The 26,423-nt window shown below is 39.0% G+C and overlaps 1 protein-coding gene across 3 annotated transcripts in view; it reads left to right on the top strand.

Moving 5' to 3' along the window:
- The window catches only part of PDE5A (phosphodiesterase 5A), a 148,365-nt gene that overhangs the window by 26,250 nt on the left and 95,692 nt on the right, over positions 1-26,423 (top strand). For all 3 annotated transcript variants that reach the window (XM_059377866.1, XM_059377880.1, XM_059377875.1), the window contains exon 3: positions 6,612-6,701. In XM_059377866.1, coding sequence (XP_059233849.1) covers positions 6,612-6,701 — 90 coding nt within the window. The remainder of the gene's footprint in view (positions 1-6,611; positions 6,702-26,423) is intronic.

Genomic DNA, 26,423 nt, shown 5'->3' with positions numbered 1-26,423 from the left:
TTCAATCTTAAGGAAAAGTTGTAAGACTTAAAAAAACTTACATATATACTTTATGCAGATTCTCCAGGTGTTTATGTTTTGCACCATTTACTTTATCGTTTTCTTCTTCTATATACAATGCATGTCAGTAATACATGCATACTATTTTTCTCTTTTTTAAGATTTTATTTATTATTAAGAGACGGAGCATGAGCAGGGGAAGGGGCAGAGGCAGAGTGAGAGAGAGAGAGAATCTTAAGCTGACTCCATGCTGGTTGTGGAGCCCAAAGAGGGGCTCAGTCTCATGAGCCTGAGATCATGACCTGAGCCAAAATCAAGAGTTTGTCACTCAACCCACTGAGCCATCCAGGTGCCCTTATGCATACTGTTTTTCTGAACCACTTAGTAAGTTGGAAACATTTTTACTAATTATAATTCAGTAAATATTTTCTAACAATATCCATTTATACAATAATAGTACATTTTTCAAAATCAGAAAGTTTTTATGATACAATGCTGTTACCTACTAGTCCATAGTCAAATTTAGTCAATTGTCCCACTCATATTCTTTTTTTTTTCTTTACAGTTCTTTTTTTCCCTCTGATCAAGGATCTAATCCCAAATTATGTAATGTACATGCTTTCCTTGTCTCTTTATTGTCCTTTAAATCTGGAATAATTTCTCAGTGTTTCTTTATCATTCTTGATGTATATTTTGAGAGTACAGGCTATTTTTGTAGACTGCATTTTGATGAGATTCAAGTTAGGTACTTTGGACAGAAATACCACAGATGTCAGTGTTGAGACCTTTTTTGATTTTCTAGAACAGTCATTTCTCCTCTTCGTCAACACCAGCTGGGTGTCCTATAATCTAATTCAATTCTGATGCTAGTAGTAGCATCTAGTAACTAGCTTCTGACACTCTACTGCTACCCATTAGCACAAACTCCACAGAGTGAAGACTCAGTCCCACTAGATTGTCCCCAGTTCCCAGTTCAGATACCAACCACAAACAGGGTCCTCTGGCTACTCACATATTTATGTCCATCTACAAATTAGGTGATTTCCCCACTTGGGTTCAATAATTTGCTTGAATGACTCACAGAACTCAAAGGAAGCACTGCATTTTATTTATTTATTTGTTTGTTTGTTTGTTTGTTTATTTTTGTGAGAGAGAGAGTGAGTGAGCAGGTGAACACAAGCCGGGGAGAGGCAGAAGGAGAAGCAGACTCCCTGCTGATCAGGGAGCCTGATTCAGGACTCAGTCCCAGGACGCTGGGATCATGACCTGAGGCAAAGGCAGAGGCTTAACCAACTGAGCTACCCAGGAGCCTAAGGAAGCACCATATTTACAATTACAATTTTATTATAATGGATACAATTCAGGAACACCTAAATGGAAGACATGCATTAGGGCAAGGAATGGGAAGTGGGGGGACACAGTAATTCCATGCCCTTTCCAGGGGGTGCACCACCATCTCAGCACATAGATACCTTTAGCAATCCAGACACTCCTCCAAACCTCATTGTTCTGAGTTGTTGTTGTTGTAGTTGTTGTTGCTCTTATTTTAATCAAGGCTTCATTATGTAGGCATTATTGATTAAATCCATTGGCCATTGGTGATTAATTTCAATCTCCAGCCCCCTCTCCCTTCTTTGGAGGTTAGGGGTAGGGCTCAAAGTTCTAACCCTCTAATAAGTTGTTTGGTTTTTCTGGTAGCCAGTCCCCATCTGGAAGCCTCCTGGGGTCCACATCCCTATGATTCATCTTATTAGTATGAAATCAGGTATGGTTGAAAGGGGCTTGCTATGACTATCAAAAGACTTTCCTGTTTCTCAGGGAATTATGAGGGTTTTAGGAGCTCTGCGCCAGGAACCTGGGACAAAGACTAAATATATAATTTATTAAATGCCCATAGTCTTCTCAGCATATGTTAATAGGAAGTATGGCATGTGAAGTTAGTTTACCCCAGTGTTGTTGATGTTAATTGTGAAAACTTGGTTAGTATTGTCCACTAGGTTTCTCCACTATAAAGTTATAGTTTTCCTATTGTAATCAATAAATATCTTATGATGAGATACTTTGATATTGTGTAAATATTCTATTCTACATTTACCAGTTTTAGTGTCCCTGATTTTCTAACTCCATCATACCTTCTATGTTTTTAGTTGCCATTCTCATGTGAAGAAGAGCTTACCTTCTTGATTCATTCATTCATTCATTTACTCATTAGTAGCACTGTGGGCTCATGGATTTTTATTTTGTATAATGAGTTATGATCTGTTTTTATCTTTATTTATTCACATTCTCAAATTATATTGAATTGGCCAGCTTCCTGTGTCTTTTTGATATGTTGTTGTCACTCTGGGATTTCTTGCTTCCTTGTAGGCGGAAAGTTCTAACTGGACTAACAATATGTTCCATGCTCAATTTATACTTTCCCCCTTTTAGCCCTAGAATCATACTTTTTCCCAGGAAACTCTGGTTCCTTTCATTAGAGGGAATGGTAACCAAGATAGAAGCTAAGATGTGAGCACTAGATGCATTCATTGCTTCTGGTATGTGTTTGTTGCTGCCCGTATGTCAGTAGACAGGACTAGGAATAAAATATATAAATACACATGTCTATATTTTATTTATTTTTATATCTACTTCCTATATTAATAACAGTTTCCTATGTTAATAACAGTAAAATCTTACTGATACTTCCAATTTCAATCTAACACCTCAAGGTGCATTTTAGTTTTATTTTTTCTTTTTCTGTTGGGTTGTTCCTTCTCCAAAAATAAAGACCCAAGCTTCCTTAATCTTTGTGCATATGTTTAAGCCAAGTTCCAAGCTCTACTCCTTTGTGCACATTCTGTTAGCTTTTCCTTCAGGCTTTACAATTTCCATTAACATTTCTTGTAGTAGAGACCTGTGGTGACAAATTCAGTTTTAGTTTATCTGAAAATGCCTTTCTTTTGCTTATATTCTTGAAGGATATTTTCACTGGATAGACAGTTCTCACTTAATGGTAATTTTCTTTCAACATTTTAAAAGAGTTTTCCTACATTTTTTGGTCTTCCTTTTTCTCATGAGAAGTCAGCTATCCTTTGTATTTTCACCTTACATGTTTCTTGCTATGTATCATTTCATACTATAAGGTTTTCACTAACTTTGGGGAAATTTTGGTCTATGTCTTTAAGTATTTTTCCACTCGATTCTCTTTTTTCTCTTTGGCACTCCAATTATATATATGTTAGACCACTTGATATTGTCCCAGAAAACACCCAAGGTGCTGCTAATTTTTACAGGTGTATTTTTCCCCTTCAGTCTTTCTGATTAAATATTTCCTGTTGATCTGTCTTCAGGTTCACTGACATTTTCTTCCATTGTTTCTAATGTGCTGTTAAACCATCAATGAACTTTTCATTTTAGACATTGTACATTTCAGCTCTAGAGTTTCCATTTGGGTTTTCTTTTTTTTAAAAGATTTTATTTATTTGACAGAGAGATCACAAGTAGGCAGAGAGGCAGGCAGAGAGAGAGAGAGGAGGAAGCAGGCTCCCTGCTGAGCAGAGAGCCTGATGCAGGACTCCATCCCAGGACCCTGAGATCATGACCTGAGCCGAAGGCAGCGGCTTAACCCACTGAGCCACCCAGACGCCCATCCATTTGGGTTTTTTAAAATAACTGTTTTGTTTTTTACAGTTTCCCATCTATTCATTATTACCGCATTTTCCGTAAGTCCTTAAGAACAATACTGTGTTTAAAGTCCTTGTCTCTTAATTCCAACATCTGAATCATCTTGGGGTCATTCTCTTTTGACTATTTTTTCTCCTCACTGTGGGTTACAGTTTCCTGTTTTCTTCACATGTTGTGAGTTTTGATCATATGCTGGACATTGTACATGTTTTCTTGCAAGATATTTGGATCATAGTCGTCTTTTTTTAAATGGGGCTGACATTTGTTCTTCCAGGCAGTGCAGTTACTTTTTGCCCTGTCAGGCTTGGTGTTATTGTTGGGGTGGATCCATTTTAGTTTGAACTCAGTCTTAGGGAATGCATCCAAATCTAGGGAATGTTTCTTACTCCTAAGGATTGGCTTTTCTGTGTCTCAACTGAATGCTTGAGGTGGAATGGCTGAGCTGGAACTCCAGTGTCTCAAAACCTTTCTCTAATTGAAAGCACCATTCTGCTTTCAGCCTTCAATACATGATTTTTAGCTAGTTCTCTAAGTCACTAAGTCTCTAAGTGACTATGTCCAAAGTGAGTAGTCACTGAGTCTTTTACCACTCCTTTCATCTCTCCCTCTAATCCCCCAATGTAGCTTTCTTATTAGTTATTTTTCCTTGCAAATATTAGCCACTTTAGAAGCTCTGAATTCCTTTCAATTCCATTTGGAAGCCTTGCTACACTTGGGTACTGCCTGCCTTCTTGCCAGCAGAAAAATGGTCCCAGGAAGAAAGCCAGAGCGGTTGTCCTGTCTATTTCCCTTTTTCATGGTCTGTGATTTAGTTGTCTTGTATATTTGGTCTAGTCTTACAGTTTTCAGTAGGAGGGCAAATCTGGTACCAATTGCTTTATTTCATCAAGTGAACTTCCAAGGCTTATGTTTTTGTTTTTGTTTTTGTTTTTTTACACTGTCATGTTCTCATAAATAGTGAAAGGAATAATCACAGTAGTAGTACTGCTCCATTTTTTCTTTGGTGTTTCCTGGACCTAAAGGGGTTAAAAGTTTTCTATATTGCCTTTGCACTGAGTGCATTGTTAGGAAAATTCTTTGAGATGCCAGAATTCACCTAAAGTGAATTTGAAACATGCATTACTCCCACTCCTTCAATGAAATGGAACCCAGGGCTGCTGTTGATTTTAAATGCCCAATATGCCCCCAAAGCTGTAAAAGCCCTATTAATTTCAGTTTGTTAAACTCTATTGCTTTGATTAGATAGTTAAGTCCTCTTCTTTATAAATTGGTTTGTAATTCAAATATTCATTAACAAAATAATTTCTGAGGATGCATTTTTATTCATGTTTTGATTATTAGCTTGTAGAATAATCCACTATATAAGTTAATAATCGTTTTACTTCTTTAATTCATCAATACCAGTGTCCTGTCTGCCTTTTTAGTATGTTATTTTAGAACAATTTTTAAAAATTTATTCAGCCAACATTTTCTCTGTATTTCAATATAACTTTGAGCATGTTTGCAAGAAAAAAAGGAAAATGCAGTAGTATTTATTAATAATATAAAATATTTATACTGATTTTCTGCCATTTTATAACTTTCCTTTCGAAATTGTCTTTAATGCCAAGTATGGCTCTCCTGGGAAAATTGGCACCATTTCTGACCCCAGTTGACGGAATCTACTGTAATCATTTACTTCATTCACAGCTTTGGCCTTGTGTGACTTTGAACTAATTAAAAAATAAATAAATGACCTTCAAAGATGAGGGTTTTCCAGTGTGGCTATTCCATATTCTTTGAAGGGAATTCCAAAAACAGAGTTTTTAGAGCAGTGTTGCTATTATTAGGTCGAGTATGTAAACTTCCCAAGGCTTTTGCTTTGAGGGGAACAACACTCCTTTAAATGTTCATGTTCTGGTATGTTTGTTTCCATTCTAATCTTATTGCATATAGTAGTATCTGTCCATTTCCTTTAGCATGTTTTCCTTCTTACCTACAGTGTTTGTTTTAAACTATAATAAGCTAAAAATGATCACATCTGATGACTATGATATCATTTGTTAATGAATTCCTTCATTTATTTAACAAATGCTTTTGAGTTCTTGTGGTTGTATTGGGAATACGGTGAGGAACCAAAAAAAAAAAAAAAACCTTCCTGGAATTTACAACCTAACTTTAATCTTCTCAATCTAAAGTTCAAGGGAAAATAGCCTGTATCTTTCTTTCTTCAACCCACAGTAGAACCTTTACAACTCTCAGAGGTCCTTTGTGATTATTGGATATGCGTGACGTACTTTGTGAAAGGGAAAAGAAGTACAAAGATTAAGGAGTTGTTTACGGTCTGATTGAGGCCATGCAGTTTTGTTTTGTTTTGTTTTGTTTTAATGCACATATATACGTGAAAATATTTAAAATTTTTATGCACATATATACATGAAATTATTTGAAATTCTTACAAACACTTGGGATAGAAGAACAGAATACTGAGGGAATATTTAAGCAACCATTATGAGGGAAGTAAAGTTAGTGTTAGGCAGGTTGTTTTGGAGTGGTAGGTTTTACAGGAAAAATTTCAGAGCAGAGATGCTTTCCTTTGGCACAGAAGAATCAGATAGTGAGATGGGAATAGGCAAATTGTATTATAGTGGTGGAGAGTTGCCACTTTTCCATGAATTTAAGGAGTGCCGTCTAAATTGGTTAATATTTTGAATTTCCTTTATTTCTGAACATATTTTGAGTCTGTATTTTTTTGTTTCTCACGAACACTAGCAACTAAAAAACGTAAATTTATCTTTGTCAAAGATGATTTGTTTACATGATATGATGTCTTTCCAATGATAAAATTGTCGTTCAGAGCAATAAGGTAAATCGAAGGTTAGATTTTTCTAATCTTATAAATCAGAAAAATCAAATCAATCTTTGAACAGATCAGTCATTAAATTGAATTTCTTTTTCTTTACTAGGATCCTCGGTTCAATGCAGAAGTTGACCAAATTACAGGCTACAAGACACAGAGTATTCTTTGTATGCCAATTAAGAATCACAGGGAAGAGGTAAGCCAATTTTCCGTTTTATAAAGGTCATTTGAAAACATTCTCTTTTTGAAAAAAAAGTTTTACTTTGCATACTTATGAAATAATACTATAGGGACAAGTTAACTACTAAGTGCTTAAATATTCTGCTTGCTTTTTTCTTTTTTAATTATTTAGATAAGGCTGAATCTTGATAGAGACTTTACGTTGACTTAGAAATACATTTCAGGGGCACCTGGGTGGCTCAGTGGATTAAGCCCCTGCCTTCAGCTCAGGTCATGGCCTCAGGGTCCTGGGATCAAGCCCTGCATCTGCCTCAGCATCCCTGCTGAGCGGAGAGCCTGCTTCCCCCTCTCTCTCTGCCTACTTGTGATCTTTCCCTCTGTAAAAAAAAAGAAAAGAAAAAAAAGAAATATATTTTAGACATTTTATTTCCTTACCTCCACCTAGGACCTTATTTTATCCTAAGATGAAAAACTGTGGTTGTGGTTGGAATCTATTTCATATTATATTGGAAGTGTCTGAATAATGCTCATTTCATAAATGGTCATTCAATTTTAATGGTTATCAGCTGATATTTGGGGCAATTGAAAATGAGGTTTTGAAAACATGAAAATTGTGGCTAATTCCAAGTAAGTTTCACTGTGAAATTATAACAAGAAAATAAAATGCTTGGGCTTATATTTCACCTAACTAGAATTTTGGATTCTGTTAGCACTGAATTCCCTTTTTATTAATAGTTAGTTAAAAAAAATAGTTAATAAATTATCAATCAAATTATATCTTTCAGTTAAATGCTCTCAACTCTGGCTGCTGGTTACAATCAACTGAGGAACTTCTGATATATTACCATTTAAATCTGAATCTCTAAGAGCAGGATATAGAAATTGATATATTTTTAAAGCTCTCCAAATAATTCTGAAGTGTTGCCAGGTTGAAAAAATCACTACTCTAACTGAAAACAAATAGATTGAAAGCACCCGTACTGGGGGATCTCAACCTTGGCTGCTCATTAGAATCACCTGGAAACTATTTAGAAATTTTAATGCCAGGCTTCACTTTAAATCAGAGTCTCTGGACCTGGGACTCAGGCATCAGTATTTTAAAGCTCCCAGGTGATTACAGCATGCAGCCAGGTTCCAGAACCACAGAACCACTCCTAAAGATACTAGAAGCTCTTTGATGAATCTACTTGACTTATATTCACATTCTGACATCTTTCCTTTCTCTCCTCCATCCAGTCCTTTTCCAAGTCCCATTGATTTTTTTCCCATTGAGAGTTTTTCTCATTTCAGTTCCTTTCCTTTCTTACCTACTGCCATAATTCAGATATTGTAGTAATGCTTGAACTTTAAAAATATTCTCGTAAGAGGCTTCTCTACTTGCAGCCAGTTTCTCTCCAATCCAACCTGCTAGATGTCCTGGGAATTTTCCTAAAACACAGCTTTCTAAATCAGTGCACCTAAAACATTAATGTTCACATGAATCCCGTGGGGATTTTGTTCAGATGTAGTTTCTGAATTCCATAGCTGTAGGTGGGACCAGAGATTCTTTTCTAACAAACACTAAGTTGATGCTGACACCTCAAGTCTGCAGATCACAATTTGACTAACAGGATCCCAAACTAGTCATTTCTCAGTAGTCTAAAATAAATTCTCAGTGCCTTGGAGTTGCTACATGGTTTTGTTTTGTTTTTTAAGATTTTATTTATTTATTTGACAGAGAGAGACACAGCGAGGGAGGAATACAAGCTGGGGGAGTAGGAGAGGGAGAAGCAGACTCCCTGTGGAGCAGGGAGCCCAATGCAGGGCTTGACCCCAGGACCCTGGGATCCTGACCTGCTCCAAAGGCAGACGCTTACCTACTGAGCACCCAGGCATGCCGCTACATGTTTTTTTAAGAGGAAAGTTAGAGTTAAAGTCACTAAAAATACCTGCAGTTAAAACATGATTATGAGATTGATTAATTTAATTGGTTCATTAATTAGGTGGATGAATAATTAAAATAGAAAAGGCCATACATGGGTTAATGATGAGTTTGCCAGATAAAACAAATAAAAAGCATGCCCCATGCAATACTGGGGGCATAGTTATGCTAAAAATTATTTTTTGCTCCTCTGAAATTAAATTTGACTAGCCTGCCTGTATTATCTGAGAGCCCTCAGTACAAACCATAGGCTGTGATTCTGTGCACTTGAGAAGAGAGCGTTCAGATTCCAGTTAGTTAAGTATATGGTAACATTGTGGCCCACAAAACAGCCTTATAGTGGCCAAGAGGCCAGGTTGAGTCACGCTCTAATTAAACGTCTCTTTCTAAATAGAAACTGGGGCCCAGGGGAACCCGTGAGAATGTGCAACAAAATCACCAGGATGAAGTGCATGGGATTCCCCTCCTGTAAGAGTGACCGCAGCACATATGTGTTTGTGTATGATGACCTGAGAGGATGATTTAAATTAAACAAGCAACAACAGCCCCAACTGTGTTGAAGTATAATTTAACACGAGAAAATTCACCCATTTTAAGTGTGTTCTGACAGACGTGCACGCATCTGTCATGTAACCACCACTGTAATCAAGATACAAAACATTTCTGTCACCTCAGATATTTCCGTGTACCCCTAGCTGTGGAGGTCCTCGCCCTCCCTCAACCCGGACCCCTGACAATCACCAGTCTGTTGTTGTTTTTTTTTTTATAAATATTTTTATTTATTTATTTGACAGAGAGAGATATCCACAAGTGGTAGAGAGTCAGGCAGAGAGAGAGAGGGAAGCAGGCTTCCCGCTGAGTGAGGAGCCCGATGCGGGGCTTGATCCCAGGACCCTGAGACCATGACCCAAGCCGAAAGCAGAGGCTTAACCCACTGAGCCACCCAGTCTGTTTTTGTCTCTGTTCTTTCTGCCTTTTCTAGAATGTCATGTAAACGGAATCCTGCTGTAGGTAGTCTTGTGTCTGGGTTCTTCCCCTTTGTACATTTGTGAGATTCATCCATGTGGTTGCATGTGTCAATCATTTGTTCCTTCTTATTGGCAAGGGATTGATTCCCCGGTGGGAATATACCATTTTGATCATCCATTCGTCAGTTGATAGATACTTGAGTTGCTTCCGGTTTTATGAAACAAGCCACTGTTCTGAAAGAAGCCACTGTCAGAGTTTGCATACAGGTCTTTGTGTGGACACAATGCTTCCATTTCTTTTGGGTAAATAGACAAGAGGTGAATTGCTAAGTCATATAGTTGGTGTTTAATTTTATGAGAAGCTTCAAAGACTTTCTCAAAGTGGCTGCACCATATGCATTCTTACCAGTAATATAAGAATTTCAGTGTTTCAAGTCCTTGGCATGTTGCCAAGGTGTTACTGGTTTTTAAAACTTTTAGCTCTTTTAGTAGGGATGATTTGAATTTGTTGTTTTGTTTTCTTTTATTTGAGACAGAGAGAGAGCATGAGCAGGGGTGAGGGGCAGAGGGAGAGGGAAAAGTAGGCTTCCCCACTAAGCAAGGAGCCAGACTCGGGGCTTGATCCAGAACCCTGGGATCCTGACCTGAGATGAAGGCAAATGCTTAACTGACTGAACCACCCAGGAACTCCTAGGGTGATTTGTATTTGATTACATGAATATATAACCCCACTCTCAGCCAATGGCTGTCAGCTCACTTCTAGATCTGATGACAATGGGTCCAGCTGCAGGCCCCAGATTGTGATTGTCCAGCACTCCCCCTAAGATTCCTACTGGGTGCCTGAGAATCTTTGGTAGGCCTGCCTCCATGTTCCTGCATCCTCCTGCTATCTCCTCTTCACCCTCTAATGACTGACTAGGAAACCAGGGCTCTTCACTGGTCTCCCCACAAATTCATTCACACCAAGCATTTCATGGGACAAAGAAGCCTCAGTAACTTCCCTGGAGACTTAGGCACATCCCTGATGGGAGGCCTTGCTGATTCCTCATTTTCAGCCTTCTCCCACCTGCTCCCTCCTCTGCCCCCAACACTGACACCACTCAGTTCATGATTATTTCCTCTGAGTATTTTCTTCAGAGACAAGGAATGAAGAGAAACAGAAGAATAGACCTACTCTGCTGTTGTTAAAAAGAAAAAAAAAAGAAAAGAAAAAAGTTATTTGGCTAACGAAGAACAAAGGCAACTGAGAAGTTGCAATATATGACTTCCAGAATTATTTTAAAATTTATAGCTATGTAGACAAACCCAAGACAGTGTTTACTTTTGTAAGTATAGAGTACATACAGACACACTCTTTTTTTCTCACAAAACTTTTTTTCTCACAAAACTTTTTATTTTTATTTATTTATTTTTTTAAAGATTTATTTATTTATTTGAGAGAGACAGTGAGAGAGAGCATGAGCTAGGAGAAGGTCAGAGGGAGAAGCAGACTCCCCATGGAGCTGGGAGCCTGATGCAGGACTCGATCCCGGGACTCCAGGATCATGACCTGAGCCGAAGGCAGTCGTCCAACCAACTGAGCCACCCAGGCATCCCTCACAAAACTTTTTAAATTGAAATGAAATAAGTAAGGCTTTTTGGAAACAGTTGCTAAGACTGCTTGCTCTGGGCTTGAATCCCATCTTCACCACTTACTTAATAAGTAGCCAGGATGGAATTGGTTAATCCCTTCCATTTTCAGTTTTCTCATCTGCAAACTGGGTGTTATGAAAGGATCTACCTTGTTGTGAAGGACAGATGCTTTCCTGTATGCTGAAGGTTTACCATAGTTCCTAGCATACTAAAAGTGATCAATAAATGATTTTGTTGTTGTTGTTTTACTTTTTATTTTTTTATTTTTTTCAGTGTTCCAAGATTCATTGTTTATGCATCACACCCAGTGCTCCATGTAATACGTGCCCTCCATAATACCCACCACGAGGCTCACCGATCCCCCCACCCTCTCCCCTCCAAAACCCTCAGTTTGTTTCTCAAAGTCTACAGTCTCTTATGCTTCATCTCTCCCTCCGATTTACCCCAATTCACTTTTTCTTTCCTTCTCCTAATGTCCTCCGTGTTATTCCTTATGCTCCACAAATGAGTGAAACCATATGATAATTGACTTTCTCTGCTTGACTTATTTTACTCAACATAATGTCCTCCAGTTCCATCCATGTTGATACAAAAGTTGGGTATTTATCCTTTCTGAATACAATATTCCATTGTATATACAGACCATACATTCTTTATCCATTCATCTGTTGAAGGGCTTGGGTCTTTCTGCAGTTTGGCAATTGTGGACTTTGCTGCTATGAACACTGGGAAACATATGACCCTTCTTTTCACTACACCTGTATCTTTGGGTAAATACCCAGTAGTGCAATTACAGGGTCATAGGGTATCTCTATTTTTAATTTCTTAAGGAATCTCCACACTGTTTTCCAAAGTGGCTGCACCAACTTGCATTCCCACCAACGGTGTAAGAGGGTTCCCCTTTCTCCACATCCTCTCCAACACTTGTTGTTTCCTGACTTGTTAATTTTGGCCATTCTAACTGATGTAAGGTGGTATCTCAATGTGGTTTTGATTTGAATCTCCCTGATGGCTAATGATGATGAACATTTTTTCATGTGTCTGTTAGCCATTTGTATGTCTTCATTGGAGAAGTGTCTGTTTATGTCTTCTGCCCATTTTTTGACATGATTATCTGTTTTGTGTGTGTTGAGTTTGAGGAGTTCTTTATAGATCTTATATATCAGCCCTTTGTCTGTAGTGTCACTTGTGAATATCTTCTCCCATACCGTAGGTTGACTCTGTTTTGTTGACTGTTTCCTTTGCTGTGTAGAGTCTTTTGATCTTGATAAGGATCCAAAAGTTTATTTTCACTTTTGTTTCCTTTGCCTTTGGAGACATGTCTTAAAACAAGTTGCTATGGCCAGTGTCGAAGAAGTTACTGCCTATGTTCTCCTAGAACATAGAGGAGATATGATATCTATCTAGAGATAGATTCCTGCTTCATGTTGAGGTCTTTTACCCATTTTGTGTTTATAATAAATGTTACTTTTTTAAAAGGAGACATAGAACTAAGAGAACTTTTCTGAGAGATAAGGGATGATAAAATTACATGAAGAGATCATCAGAACCATACGATAACCAACCAGCGAGGCTCAAGTGATAATGAGTGCAGTCCCCGATTTAGCTGATCTGTTATCCTCCAACTTTCAGCTTAAAGAGAAAAATGATTTGCATTGTTTTGCTTATAAATGAGGCAGAATGAATTTGGTGCCTTCCCTTTGTGTTACTGAGTAAACTAATACCAATTCCATCTAACTACCAGGGAACCTAAAATGAAGTGTGATCTTATGAACAATCGATAAACAGTTTATTTCATTGGCAGTTTAAAAATGTCTTGGTACTTTTGAATGACCCGTTAAGACATAGGCACTGACTCTGGAAAGCTGCTTGAGTGGGAAAGCTGAATATTGAATGCTAAAGTCTGAAATATAACATAGTCCAGGAAATTGAGGAAGATTTTTAAGATTCAGTGAAACATATAATCTCATTTGTATCTTCTTCCTGTTCAATATCCCAACTAATTAAAAAATTTCAGGAGTTCTTTTCATTGATGTTGTAATCTTAAGTGTAATGGATACAGCAGTGCCTTTTTAGGAGTAAGAATCATAGATACTGTTAAAGTTCTGTGGCAGAAATTTTTGAAAAGAATCATAGTGAGTAAGTTTTGACAATCTTTCTCTCTTCTGCTTCCTTCCAAGAGAATGGGGTTAGTGGGAAAAGTCCGGGGGGAAAAATACTGGAGAAGCTTGAGGAGGCTAAAATAATTTATTTTGGAAAGGCTAAAGAGCTGTTGGCTAGAGAAAAATAAATGAAGACAAGAAGAGGAAGGGTCAAGGGAGAGAAGAGATCCAGCCCAGGCTGTGTATTAGAGTGGTTTGAAGACAGTGGGGTAGGACCTTGGAAATAACTGCTGTCCCATGGAAACTATTCTAAGGACCTGGCATATATTACTTCATTTAATCTTCCTAGAATCCATAGCAGGTAGTCATTATTTGTTCCTACTTAATAGGTGAGGAAACAGAACATTTAGGAAACTCATCCAAAGGCACGTAACTAAAAACTGGCAAAGCTGAGATTCAAATCTAGGGAAACTCTAAGTGAAAGAAGTCAGACAGAAAAAAACAAGTACCATCTGATTTCACTTATATGTGGAATCTAGGAAAAAAATAAGGAAACAAAAAAATCAGAAATAAATACAGAGAACAAACTGGTAGTTGCCAGAGCGGAGGAAGATAGGAGCAGGTGAAACAGGTGATATGGATTAGGAAGTACAAACTTCCAGTTAAAAAATAAATAAGATACAGGGATGAAAAATATAGCATAGGGAATGTAGTCAGCAATATTGTAATAACTATGTATGGTGACAGAGGGTAAGTACATTTGCTGTGGTAAGCATTTCATAACATATGTAATTGTCAAAACACTATGTTGTGCACCTGAAACTAATATTGTAGGCCAACTATGTTGTTGACTATGTTCAACAACAACAACACAAACTAGGCAATCTGGCTATAGTGTATTAATGGGGGAAGAATGGTTTCTTAAAATTCTGCTGTCTGTATCCACTTTTTTCCCCCTGCAGTTAAGTTATTTGGTGGCTGAAGGAGGTGGTGGGAAATATATTGATTTTTTTTTTTTTTTTTAAAGAGAGAGAGAGAGAGAGGAGACAGAGAGTGTGTGTGTACACAAGCAGGGGAAGCAGGAGAGAGATATACATTGATGTATCTAGCATAGCTCCATATGGAGGCAGGATTTGAGGGTGAAAACAAGGAGTGTTCTGTTGCCTGTGTTCTGATGACTTTTAATGATAAGTGTTTAAACCATTCTGCAGACAGACTCTTTTAATTAAAAAAAATTTTTTTTTTAAAAGTTAGAGAAAGAGGGATCAGAGTCACATCCTCTATAGTATCCTAAGAGGAGTCTGTCCAGTAAACAGGAGGAAATTTTCGCCAGGGATAAAAGAGTTACAGGAGCGTGTTTCATATTAATCTGGGCCAGTGTGCTCCAGAGAACGATGATATGCACATAAAGCATTATGAGAAAAGCTGCAGCAAAGTATGAGTTTCTAGGGCTGCTGTCAAGTTTCTTTCATACTTAATGCTGCATTTTTGGGACCTGGACACTTGGACCAGTTTTTATTTTTGTCACTTGGCATTAGTTATTTCTGTAATGAGACAATTCTTTTATGTTTAGTAAAGAAGTGCAGGGAAGCACAACTCTTTCTAACACAGATGACCTATTTCTGAAACACTGCCCTCCCCTGAAGTATTTGTTCATTATGACATGGTAGAGATATATGTTCTTTTGTATTAATAGGCATTACACCAGTGAAGTAGAAGGCATTATTTCGAAGTAATGTGAGTTCTTTGAAAATTTCTTACTGATCTGTGCTGGAGGTTATATCCAATAATGTCTCTCTCTCCTTTTTTTTAAGATTTTATTTAATTTATTTGAGGGAGAGTGAATGAGAGACAGAGAGAGGGAAAGAGAAAGCAGTAGTAGGGATAGGAGCAGAGGGAGGAGGGAGAAGCAGATTCCTCACTAAACAAAGATCCCAACTTGGGGGCTTGATCCCAGGACCCTAGGATAATGACCTGAGCTGAAGGCAGAACTTAACCGACGGAGCCACCCAGGCACCCCATCCACTAATGTCTTTCAGGCTGGGCTCTTGGTTGTGTGTCAACTCTAGTTACTCAGTAGAAATCTAATTTGGAATCAGATTTTTTTCTCCTCTTTTTTTTATTTTAGCATCTTGATTTTTATCATACTTGATGATGTACCCATAACTCTCCAATGTGGATATAAGTTATAATAGAGGATACATGATAACTTTTTTCCAGTGTGATAAAGGAGCATTTTAGCTATCGAAATTTATATCTTCTTTAATTAAAAAAAGGAAAGAAAGAAAGAAAGAAAAACACCTGAAAATCTTAGGACACTTGGATGGCTCAGTCCGTTAAGCATCTGACTCTAGATTTCAGGGTGGGTCATGGTCTCAGTGTCCTGAGATTGAGCCCTATGTCAAGGCTTCACCCTCAGCTCAGGGTCTGCTTGAGATGCTCTCTCTTCCTAGCCCTCTGCCCCTCCCCCAGCTTCCTTGTATGCACACTATGCATGCACATATGCTGTCTCTCTAAAATAAATAAATTGTTAAAAAAAAAAAAAAGACAAACTGAATCTAAAAATATTTAAAAACCTAATCTTCATGAGTTTTTATAAGTACTTTGATGAATCAAAGAAATTTAATGCATATTAAAAATCACAAAATAAAGCAATGGAATCAGATGTGTAATAAATTGCAAACATAATTTTTTCTAGAATTTAAGTTATATGGCCTTCTTTGCTTGTTTTAAAGTAATCTCATTTTTTTCCCCCTCTGAATTCTCTTGTTTGAACAAGTAACTATTAAGTCACTGCAGTACATAGAACCCTGGTGTAGGCAGTGAGGATATTTAAAAAAATGAAGCAAAGAAGATACTCGCTGGAATTTTTTTTTCAACTTCTAGATGTAGATCTTGTACACCACACATTAACTATTAGTACATGGTAACAAGACAGATATTAAATGAGTTCATTATTCAACTCACTAATTTGAAGGAAAAGACTGGATTTTGAGAGCTCAAGAAGTTACAGAGGAAAGATACACGCTATGGTCTCATTTGGCAGATTCTTGCTGTTTATCCCAGAGACTTAAGGGAGGCACATACATGCTTTAATGAGGGGGCTGAGGCGGAGTAGATGCTTGCCAGTGATCTCGTGCTCACTGTGTCGACTGGGTCTTAAATTTGACAAATAAGCTTGAAACAGATAAACATCATTGCTTTATGCATAATCCTTCAGTTCTAAATCAAGCTAGATGAAAATGCAGCTACAAAAAGAAGCGGAGTTGAATTGCAGATTGTCAGTTGATTTCAATCTATTTTAGTCTTAAAGAATTGGCTAGTTTCATGGTTTAAAAAAAAAAAAATTAGAAGTGTTCATTGCTCTTATTCCCCTGCGATACTCTTTCTTGTAGCTTTGTTTTTAGAAACAAAACAAAAGTAGTCCACAAAGTTTCCGTTTGTTCTGGACTTGATGTCATGATGGTGATGATCTCTTCTCTTTGCTTTTCCACACTGCCCTTTAAATAAGTATATTTTTCAAAGAAGATGGTAACCACTTCCCTAAGGAAAAAAACATTTGTTAACAGCAGCCAATGAAAACTCCAGTGCTAATAGGTTAAATCCCTAAGGCCACGCTGCTGACCCAGGAGAAGAAAGGGTGAATGAGGGCTTGAGGCTGATGATTACATTCACCATAGGCTGTATTTCTCCAAATCTTACCTTTAATGGACAGAAAATTTAGTCCAGACTGAAGGTTATGTTTTATTCAATATAAAGTTTATCTTCACTGGTAATTTTGGAATAACTATTTCAGCACTTGTTGGAATGCATTACATTTTTAATGTAACCATTTATAAATTTAATTTTGAGAAGTTTCATGTAGGCCCTGAATAATGAATATTAGAGGTCTGGAACAAGTTGCGGATAAGCATAAACAGTTTTTTTGTAGGATATCTAACCCAGAACTACATAATTAGGCCCTTGGAGGGGTCTTTAATTATTAAATGATTTTCATTTTCTTCATGTACTTTTAAAGAATTAAGGTGTTGTCAATGACATTCCTACTCTCAATAGATAGAGGTGCACACATCTGTGTTCACTTTTTAAGAGCCAAGTCACTTAGGTAAAATGCTTTATGTAAACTGTTAAAGTGCTCTGTATTCCTTCTTAAATCCTCATCTAAAAATCTTTACTTACTTCTACCAGAGAATGGAAATAAATATTCCAGGCTCAAGAACTTTTTTTTAAACTTTTATTTATTTATTTATTTATTTATTATATTTAAGAAGATTTAAAAAACAAAGAGCAGGGGTGCCTGGGTGGCTCAGTCTTCTAAGCACCTGCTTCCAACTCAGGTCCTGATCCTGGGACCCTGTGATTAAGCTATTGAGTGTCTGGCTCCCTGCTCAGCGGGGAGTCTCCTTGTCTCTCTGCCCTTTCCCCCACCCCAAACTCATATGCTTGCTCTCTCTCTTTCTCTCAGATAAATGAATAAATTTTTTTTTTAAAAAAGAGCAAGAGGGACGCCTGGGTAGCTCAGTGAGTGAAGCCTATGCCTTTGGCTCAGCTCATGATCTCAGGTCCTGGGATCGAGTCCCAAGTCGGGCTCTCTGTTCAGCAGGGAGCCTGCTTCCTCCTCTCTCTCTGCCTGCCTCTCTGCCTACTTGTGATCTGTCTGTCAAATAAATAAATAAAACCTTTAAAAAAAAAGGAGCAAGAGATGATCTTATAAAAATTTTGAATCGTATTTTTCTTTTTTGCATTACTTCATAGCAATGAAATAAAGTGAAAGTAACCTAGATTTAGAATCCCAGATCTATTTGATGATTGCATATTATTTCATGATCATCAGTATTGTACTTATGGTTTTATTCAACATGACAAATTGCCCTAAGCTTAGTGATTTTGAACACCAACATATATTTTCTCAGTTTGTGTGGCTCAGAAATTCCTGCTGAGTGGGTTCTGGCCCAGGCTCCCTGCAGGGGGTGACACTAGGCATCTAGGCAGGGGTTTTGACTCACGCTTGAGTACCTACTTCCCAGGGGGCTCACTCACGTGGTTGTTAGCCAGAGGGCTCAGTTCCTCACTAAGTGGGCCTCTCCACAAGGCGCTCAGTTTCCTCACCATGTGGCCGAGAGTGAGCAAGGTAGAAGCACCAGTACCTTGTCTGACCAAACGTCCAAAGCCGTTCACCTTCATTTCATGGTATTCTGTTCTCTAGAAGCCAGGCATCAAGCCAGCCCAGACTCAAGGTTGGTGGGCGGGATTAGGCTCCACCTCTTGAAGAGAGAAGTATCAAAGAATTTGAGGAGATATTTTGAAACCACCAGCAGTACTAGATGTACTTTGATGCTTTATTCTCCTTCCTTAAAACTGGCCAGAGGATAAACAAGGAATTCTGCTCATTAATTAAAATGATTATTTCTCAGCTTTTCATGTACTAAAAAAGTGACATGAATTACCAGAAGCGACATAGGCTGGGTTTAAACAAAGGTGGAGGGTTGGTATGTATACTGTGCCCAGCTGGTATAAGTTAAAGGGAAGAAAGGAAGCAGAAAATTTAAAAAAAAAGGAAGACTGAGGAGAAACAAGGAAGATGCTTGCTTCTTCCGCTGTGGCAAGTGATTGAGACATGAAGAGGCTTCTGAAATGTTATGTCACAAATGCTAGTCTACATGAGATCACTGTACGTAATTTAAATGTTTTGCTCCAAATACCTACAGGAAACACTCACTGGCGTCCTTACTCTCTCTCTGCACCATTGTTTTTCAAGTCTACTCATGAATCAAAAGCAGAAGGAATGTGTGTGGTCCTTTGGCACAGTGTTTGAGTGTAAGCTGGAAGGAGGGAAGAGCCTGGAGATGAAGCTATGCAGGCAAGCAGAGGCGAGATCGTGAAGAGCCCTCCAGGGTCATGCAGAGGGAGTGTGGAATTTTTTTTTTTTTTTAGTTCAGGAAATATTTGCTGTTATCGAAAGATCTGTATGGCCACAGCTTTAAGGATAGACAGGGTTTTTTTTGTTTAATATATGACTCAAAGCCACATAATTTGACACTTGATAGATTTTGCTAAGTAAATAATTTCCATATTTGTCCATACATGGAGAAAGTACTGTATCCAGAAGCAGGGAAGTTGGTAAGGAAGCTTTTGCAGTAATCAAGGCTAGAAGAGGACCCAGGCTGAGGCAGAGAAGACAAGAAGTGGATTTGTTACACATCTGTTTAGAAGGTGGAGAGATTGATATAATGGAAAAATCAACAGACAGAAGAATTTAGAATACATTCTAGGCTTTTTAGATAGATCTGACAGAGGAGAGTTGTGATATTCTCTAAAGTAAAACATGCAACAGAAAGTATTGGTTTCTGGGGATCAAAACAATTAGCTCTCTTTTTTGGCCATGTTATTTTACTGTTGAATACTTTCTCTCTCCTCAAATCTCAGTTCTGCCCCACCCCAATCCCACCACTTTCAGCTGATGGCCTTGCTTATGATTTCAGTGAAGAAAGCAATTAGAAGCATACTTCTGCAAGAGAAGTTATTCTGTCTCCCTTCCCCGCCCCTGCCTCTGAGTCCATATACTCTAGTCTCCCTTTTACTTCTAGGGTCAAACTGTCAAACTGTGAAATGGCAAAGGTCAGTCACACACGTGTGCACCAGATCTCTTTCTGTATCACCTGCTCAAAGCCACATCTCAGCAGGTCCCTTTCCTTCCCCCACATGGGCAGGATCACCAGAATTTCTCTCTCTATCACCCGGGTTCATCAGCATACAAATATGCTGTTATTTCTCCCATCTTAAAAGTCTAATACCCACTGAATTACAGGTGTCCTTTCAGGGACCACTTCATTTCTCTAATCACCATCAGAGCGAATCTTTGAAAAAAGTTGTCCCTTTTTCCATTTCCTGCCATTCTTCCCTGAATGTACTCCATCCAAGCCTTGGCCTTCCCCACTCTGTGGAAACCGCTCTTGGCAGGGTCCCATGACTTCCACAGGGAGCCAGTGATCATCCCTTCATCCTCACCTCGCCAGGCCTGTCAGCAGCATGTGACCTTGTTGGTGATCGCTTACTCCTCCAGGACAGAGTGTTTTCACCTACTCTCCAGGACCTCAGTCTCTCCAGTTTTCCTCCTGGCTCTGGCTGCCTCTCTGCCCCGTTGGCTGGTGCCCGCTAATCACAGCGGTGCTGCGCGGCTCAGCCCTGGACCCTTGTCTCTCCCTTAACTACATTCACTCCTTCAGTGATTTTGTCTGCCCCCATGGGTTTAGGTACATTTACGTACATTTAGGTACAAGTGAACTGTGTCTTCAATTTAGACTCTTCTGTTCAGCTGCTTACTTCTCTACCTCTGTATGTCTAATAGGCCTCTTGAACTTAACATATCCAACACCAGGCTCCTGATCGTCCCTCCCACCAGATCTGCTCTGTGCTCATCCCCACCACACTCAGCAACTTCTCTCATTCCCACTCTCCACCCTAAATCTTGAAGCCATCTCTACCTTCTTTCTTTCTCCCACAGGAGAGCTCTAATTCATCAGTAAACACTGTTGGCTTTCCCTTCAGTCACTGCTCTCACTGCACGCCCACCACCCAGGTTCAAGCCACTGCTATGTAGCACGTGAGTCACTGTAGTAACCCTCTAGCTAGTATCCCTGCTTCAAGCTTTTGACTCCTAATAGTCTATTCTGAACACAAATTTTATAAAACTTGTTAGATCTCATTACTCCCTGTTCAGAACCCTGTCCTACCACCTCATCCCATAAGAAAGTTCCACATGGTCTGGCTCCTGATGCCCCTCTGATCGCACCTCCTATTAGTCCACCCCCATTCTCTCCAGCACACTGGCAGCCTTGCCGTTTCTCAGTACATCAGGGAAGCTCCAGCCCCAGAGCCTTTGCACATGCTGTTCCCTTTGTCTAGAAGTGTCTCCCCCCGCCACCTACCCAGCCTTAGTTATCCACATGGTTCACTCTCTCATCTCCCTTGGGCTTTTATTCAAATGATATCTCAGCAAGACTCTCTTTAGCTATCCTTATTGAATTTCAACTATTACTTCCAACCCTGCTCTGTTTTCTCCATAATGTGTGAGCACTTAATCTCCATCTGGCACACTACATATTAACTTAACTGGGATATTTTTCTTTCTCCTCGTGAGACTGTACCCTCCACAAAAGCAAGGTGAGACAAGAATGCTTCACAGAGCTCGTGATGTTTAAACTGCATTTTATGGTATACAGTAATCTGGTTGATCCAAGAACTTCTTTTGCAGAAGTTTTTCTTTGCCATCTTGAAGCATGGTATCCAAAATAGATGGATAAGTTAAATGATCTCAGGTAGAAATTTAATCAAGGCTGTATGTTAAATAGCAGTAGGGCTGGGGGTTTCATGCTGACATACTTAGAGATCAGTAATAACACTTTTTGTTGATATTATCATCTCCATTATATTTTATTTTTAAAGATTTTAATTTTTTGAGAGAGAGAGAGCCCAAGCAGGGGACGGGGAGAAGCAGAGGGAGAGGGAGAAGCAGACTCCCTGCTGAGTGGGGAGCCGGATGTGGGACTCCCTCCCAGGACCCTGGGATAATGACTCTAGCCAAAGGCAGATGCTTAACGACTGAGCCACCCGGGTCTCTCATCCGCATTTTAGAAGAGGAAATACGGACTTGGTCAAGTACAGAAATTCCTCAACATTCTATATCTTCTAAGTGGCAGAGCTGGAATTTAGATCCACACACATCGTTTTTATTCTAAGGCTGTATTTTTCTTACCATGAAGTTATTACCATCTTTCATCTTTATTAATGGTTGTACCTGAAAAGCTTTTACAATTTTAGTTTTTGAAAATGCAAATTATGGACTGGAATAATTTAATAGTAAAATACAGAGTTGCAAGCAATGATTCCAAATACTGTTAATTTCTTTGTGTATTATTTGGCACAGCTGTGTGGAGGAGGACGTGTCTTTTTTTGCTGGTGACACCTACAGTTCAGAGTTTTGCTCGTGAGACATGTCTGCATCTGAGGTTTCATATATGATTACCTTCTCAGGCTCATTTTCGATTTGAAGGAGAAAACAGAATAAAATTATGTTTTGGCTCTGATGACATAATAGACTGTATTCTCTATGTGAAGGATTTGCTGAATGTAAAAAGAGATGATAAATAGGCACATACACTCTTTTCACCCTGACTCCCTTGAGCTAATGATGTGACTGTCTAGCTGATGGCCATGAGGTACTTGGCTGGACCAGTACAGGTGAGAGAACTCACCTGAACACTCAGTTCAGCTCTAATGGAGAAGATGTTCTCTCAAAATCTTTGATGCCATCTCTAGCTTGTAGATGAGATTCAGCCTACATAGTGTTTTGATGCACCAAGCTTGCCTTTTGCCACTTCTGCTGTGTTATTTCTCTTCTGTTTGTATTAGTGCACATTGTGGGCATGCCACTTTACCCTGTAATTATCAGGAAGCCTTAGGAGTGCAACATCTTGCCAAGATGTAGAGACGGTGACCTGTTATAAGTGTGAGCAGAGCCGGAACAGAGTTGACCCTGGTTTAACAAAGTCCAAATCCAACAACACCATCCAGGAGTAAGCCTGGGCTTTGCACACCGGCCACTGGCAGAATGCAGAACACCGCCCTGAAAATAAATCTCAGTTATTAAATAGATCCAAGGCTCTGAAGTCATTTTTGGCAATGCCATGTGTAAAGGTGGGCACAAACAGTGTTAGGTTTACTCTGATACAAATTCCAATTATATAATATATATTGGGTATGTAATATTTTTTGCTGTTTTGGACTTAGTCCCAATTGGGCAAAGGCTGTTTGAAAGAGAGACTCAGAACTTGTAGCAAAAACGACTTAGTCTTGCATGCTGCTGGCTTCCAATCAGCAATTCCTTGAGCAATTTTCTTCACCTCTCTGTGCCTTAGGTGACTCATCTGTAAAGTTTCAACATGAAATGCAAACACACAGGGTGCTTTTAAAGATCCTAGTGAGGCAAGGAATGTGACAGTGCCCACCACAGAGCTCTTCTCCTAGTAAAGGTTTAGAAAAATGTCTGTTTCCTCCCTTTATAGAGTGCTGGGAGGCCAGACACATGGAGGAATGGAAAAGTTAAATGACAGTAAATGCTGAGCGTACCCTGCCGTGGGAAAGACAGCAGGCTCTTCTCTGCTATGTAACCTTTGTGTCTCTGGCATGTTTTTAAAAGGGCACAGAAGGAGACTTTGCACAATGGCCATGTGCTGCTTCGTCTCAGGACCAAATCTCCATATCCCAAGGGACAGAAATGTCTAAGAAGAAGGCAAAAGCTTCCTAGGGTTCTAGATTTAGGACCTTCACCTCAACGCTTAAAAGCTAGTGAGGCCCAGAGTTTAGCATTTGGCAGGGAAGAGGAATTTTTTGTGTGCAAAGGGATGAGAATAAACATCAGGATCAAGAATTATGCCCAGCATCCCCTTGGCTGGAAGGAACCCAGTCTCGGGTTGGCACCTCTCCCACTGGATGTTCCCAAGGCAGGACAGCTACTGACCCCCAGAGGCTGGATTTGTCCTGGCCCTATCTGGGAAACATCCATCCTGCCTAACAGCACAGAGCAAATGGTCAGAACCTCTGCCTGCTTTACCATTGCCAGGACAGCGGGGAACTCAGTACTTGGACCATCATTTGCATATACCATCGGAAGTTATAAATTTACTTTTAAGACTTTTGAATAGTTTTGGAAAAGTGGGTTAAACTTTATATACAGTGACGTACACAGATCTAAATGTCCAATTTGATGAGTTTTAACAAATGCGTGTTCATCTGTGTAACTAACACCCCAATTAAGTTATCTCACAACTTTTGGGCAACACTGTTCTGATTTCTGTTACCAGAGGTTAATTCTGCGGGTTTTTTTGTTGTTATTGTTGTGTTTTGTTTTTAAAGATTCTGCTTATTTTTGAGAGTGCATTATATATCCTTGAAATATAGGACCTTTTTATGTTGCATAAGAGATTCTTGGATATAAAGATGTGCCATAAGATTTACGATGGAAGGGGCACCTGGGTGGCTCAGTGCGTTAAAGCCTCTGCCTTCGGCTCAGGTCATGATCCCAGGGTCCTGGGATCGAGCCCCCCGTCGGGCTCTCTGCTCAGTGGGGAGCCTGCTTCCTCCTCCCTCTCTCTGCCTGCCTCTCTGCCTACTTGTAATCTCTGCCTGTCAAATAAATAAATAAAATCTTAAAAAAAAAAAAGATTTACGATGGAAGTAAAAATGACTTTTAGCTGCCATTTTGGATTTGTTTATATTTCTTAAAAGTTATAATTTTGAAGTTATTCCATTCTTTTTGGTAAAAATATGCATTAGCAAGATAGGCATATATATGGGATTTGTATATAGCCTTTGAATGTACTGGAAAGTCCCTGGTCTTCATGATTCTTTTAAGAATCATGCCTAAGAATCTATTTTATACTCGTGCAGGTTTCACTTTCCTGCTGGGAGGAGCAGTAGAAAGATGCAGGTTAGGGATCAGGCCTGCAGAGCATCTGTGTTGCACATTCTGGGGCTCCTATTTAATTTTTCTGAACATCCACTACTTCTGTGATGAAATGAGAGTTGTAATATTCACCTCAAAGGGTTGTGGCAAAGGTTAAATGAATTAACAGATACAAAGCGCCTGTAATACAGCAGGCCTTTCCTTCTCCCTTTTTTAAATGGCAAACTTTTTAGCATTGTGAATTTTTTTTGGCTAGGAATAGATTTTTAACTATCTTAGAGATATTGGCCATTAATCATGTATTTCAATGCCAGTTATCCTAGGCAGTAGCTGTTTACATTTTGCAACTTCCTCGAAGCTTCTTTTCAACTTGGCTGCCTCTTCCTAGCCTCCCAGGCCAGGAGAACAAACTAAAAACACCCACTTCTGTGTCCATACTTGTGTTGTCTATAACCTTGGAAGAGCCATACACAGCTCTTGAGAGAAACAGTGGGAACAGTGGTGCTTCTACATATACGTGGATAAACTGGAGCACAACCAAATAAAGTCAGTCTCCCCAAACTTCAAAAATCAACCCTCGACTTTCAGATTTCTTAGTAAATGCCAAACAACAACAAAATGGTCAAAACTGGAAAAAATACACATAGGCAACACAGAAGAAGAGAACCAGAATAGGCAATAAAAATTTAAAAAGTTGTTTATTCTCTCTAGTAATCAGGAAGATGCAAACTGGAGCAACAGTGAGATACAGTTTTATGGCCGCTAGAAGGACAAAGATGTAAAAGCCTGCTAATACCAGGTGCTGCGTAGAATGTAAGGTTGACAAAACACGTAAGCATTGCTGGTAAAGGTATAACTTCTGTAATCCCTCTGAAGATTTCCCCGAAGAAGCTCTTGCATATGTGTACAATAGAAGTGTTTGTTGTAGATGGTTTTATTCTAATAGCAAAAAATTGCTAACAACTCAAACATCTGTCATTTGGGGATTAGATGAACAAAATTTGGTATGTAGTATGACACTATATATAAAATGAATGAGCCAGATCTATAGATACTGATTGAAAAACAACATTGAGGGGCGCCTGGGTGGCTCAGTAGGTTAAAGCCTCTGCCTTCAGCTCAGGTCGTGATCTCAGGGTCCTGGGATCAAGCCCCACATTGGGCTCTCTGCTCAGCGGGGAGCCTGCTTCCCTTCCTCTCTCTCTGCCTGCCTCTCTGCCTACTTGTGATCTCTGTCTGTCAAATAAATAAGTAAAATCTTTAAAAAAAAAATAAGAAAAGAAAAAGAAAAACAACATTGAATACAATAATGGGTTGCAAAACTAGGCATATTATATGATTTGGTTTGAGCCACCTTTTTGAAAGATGAAAGTACTATGTCTTGTTTATAGATTCATATATTTCTCTCTTTTTAAATTTTTTATTTTTTTAATTTCTTTTCAGTGTACCGAATTCATTGTTTATGTACCACACCAGTGCTCCGTGCAATACGTGCCCTTCTTAATACCCACCACCAGGCTCACCCAACCTCCCTCCCCCTGGCCCTTCAAAACCCTCAGATTGTTTTGAAGGTTGACTCCGGGGAGGAAGGGCAGGAGGAAGAAGAAAGTTTTGAGGTTGACTCCGGGGAGGAAGGGCAGGAGGAAGAAGA

Source organism: Mustela nigripes, chromosome 1 (genome assembly GCF_022355385.1).
Source record: "Mustela nigripes isolate SB6536 chromosome 1, MUSNIG.SB6536, whole genome shotgun sequence".
NCBI lineage: Eukaryota > Metazoa > Chordata > Mammalia > Carnivora > Mustelidae > Mustela > Mustela nigripes.
Note: the sequence above shows the minus strand (reverse complement) of the source record. Positions and strands in the feature narration are given on the sequence as shown.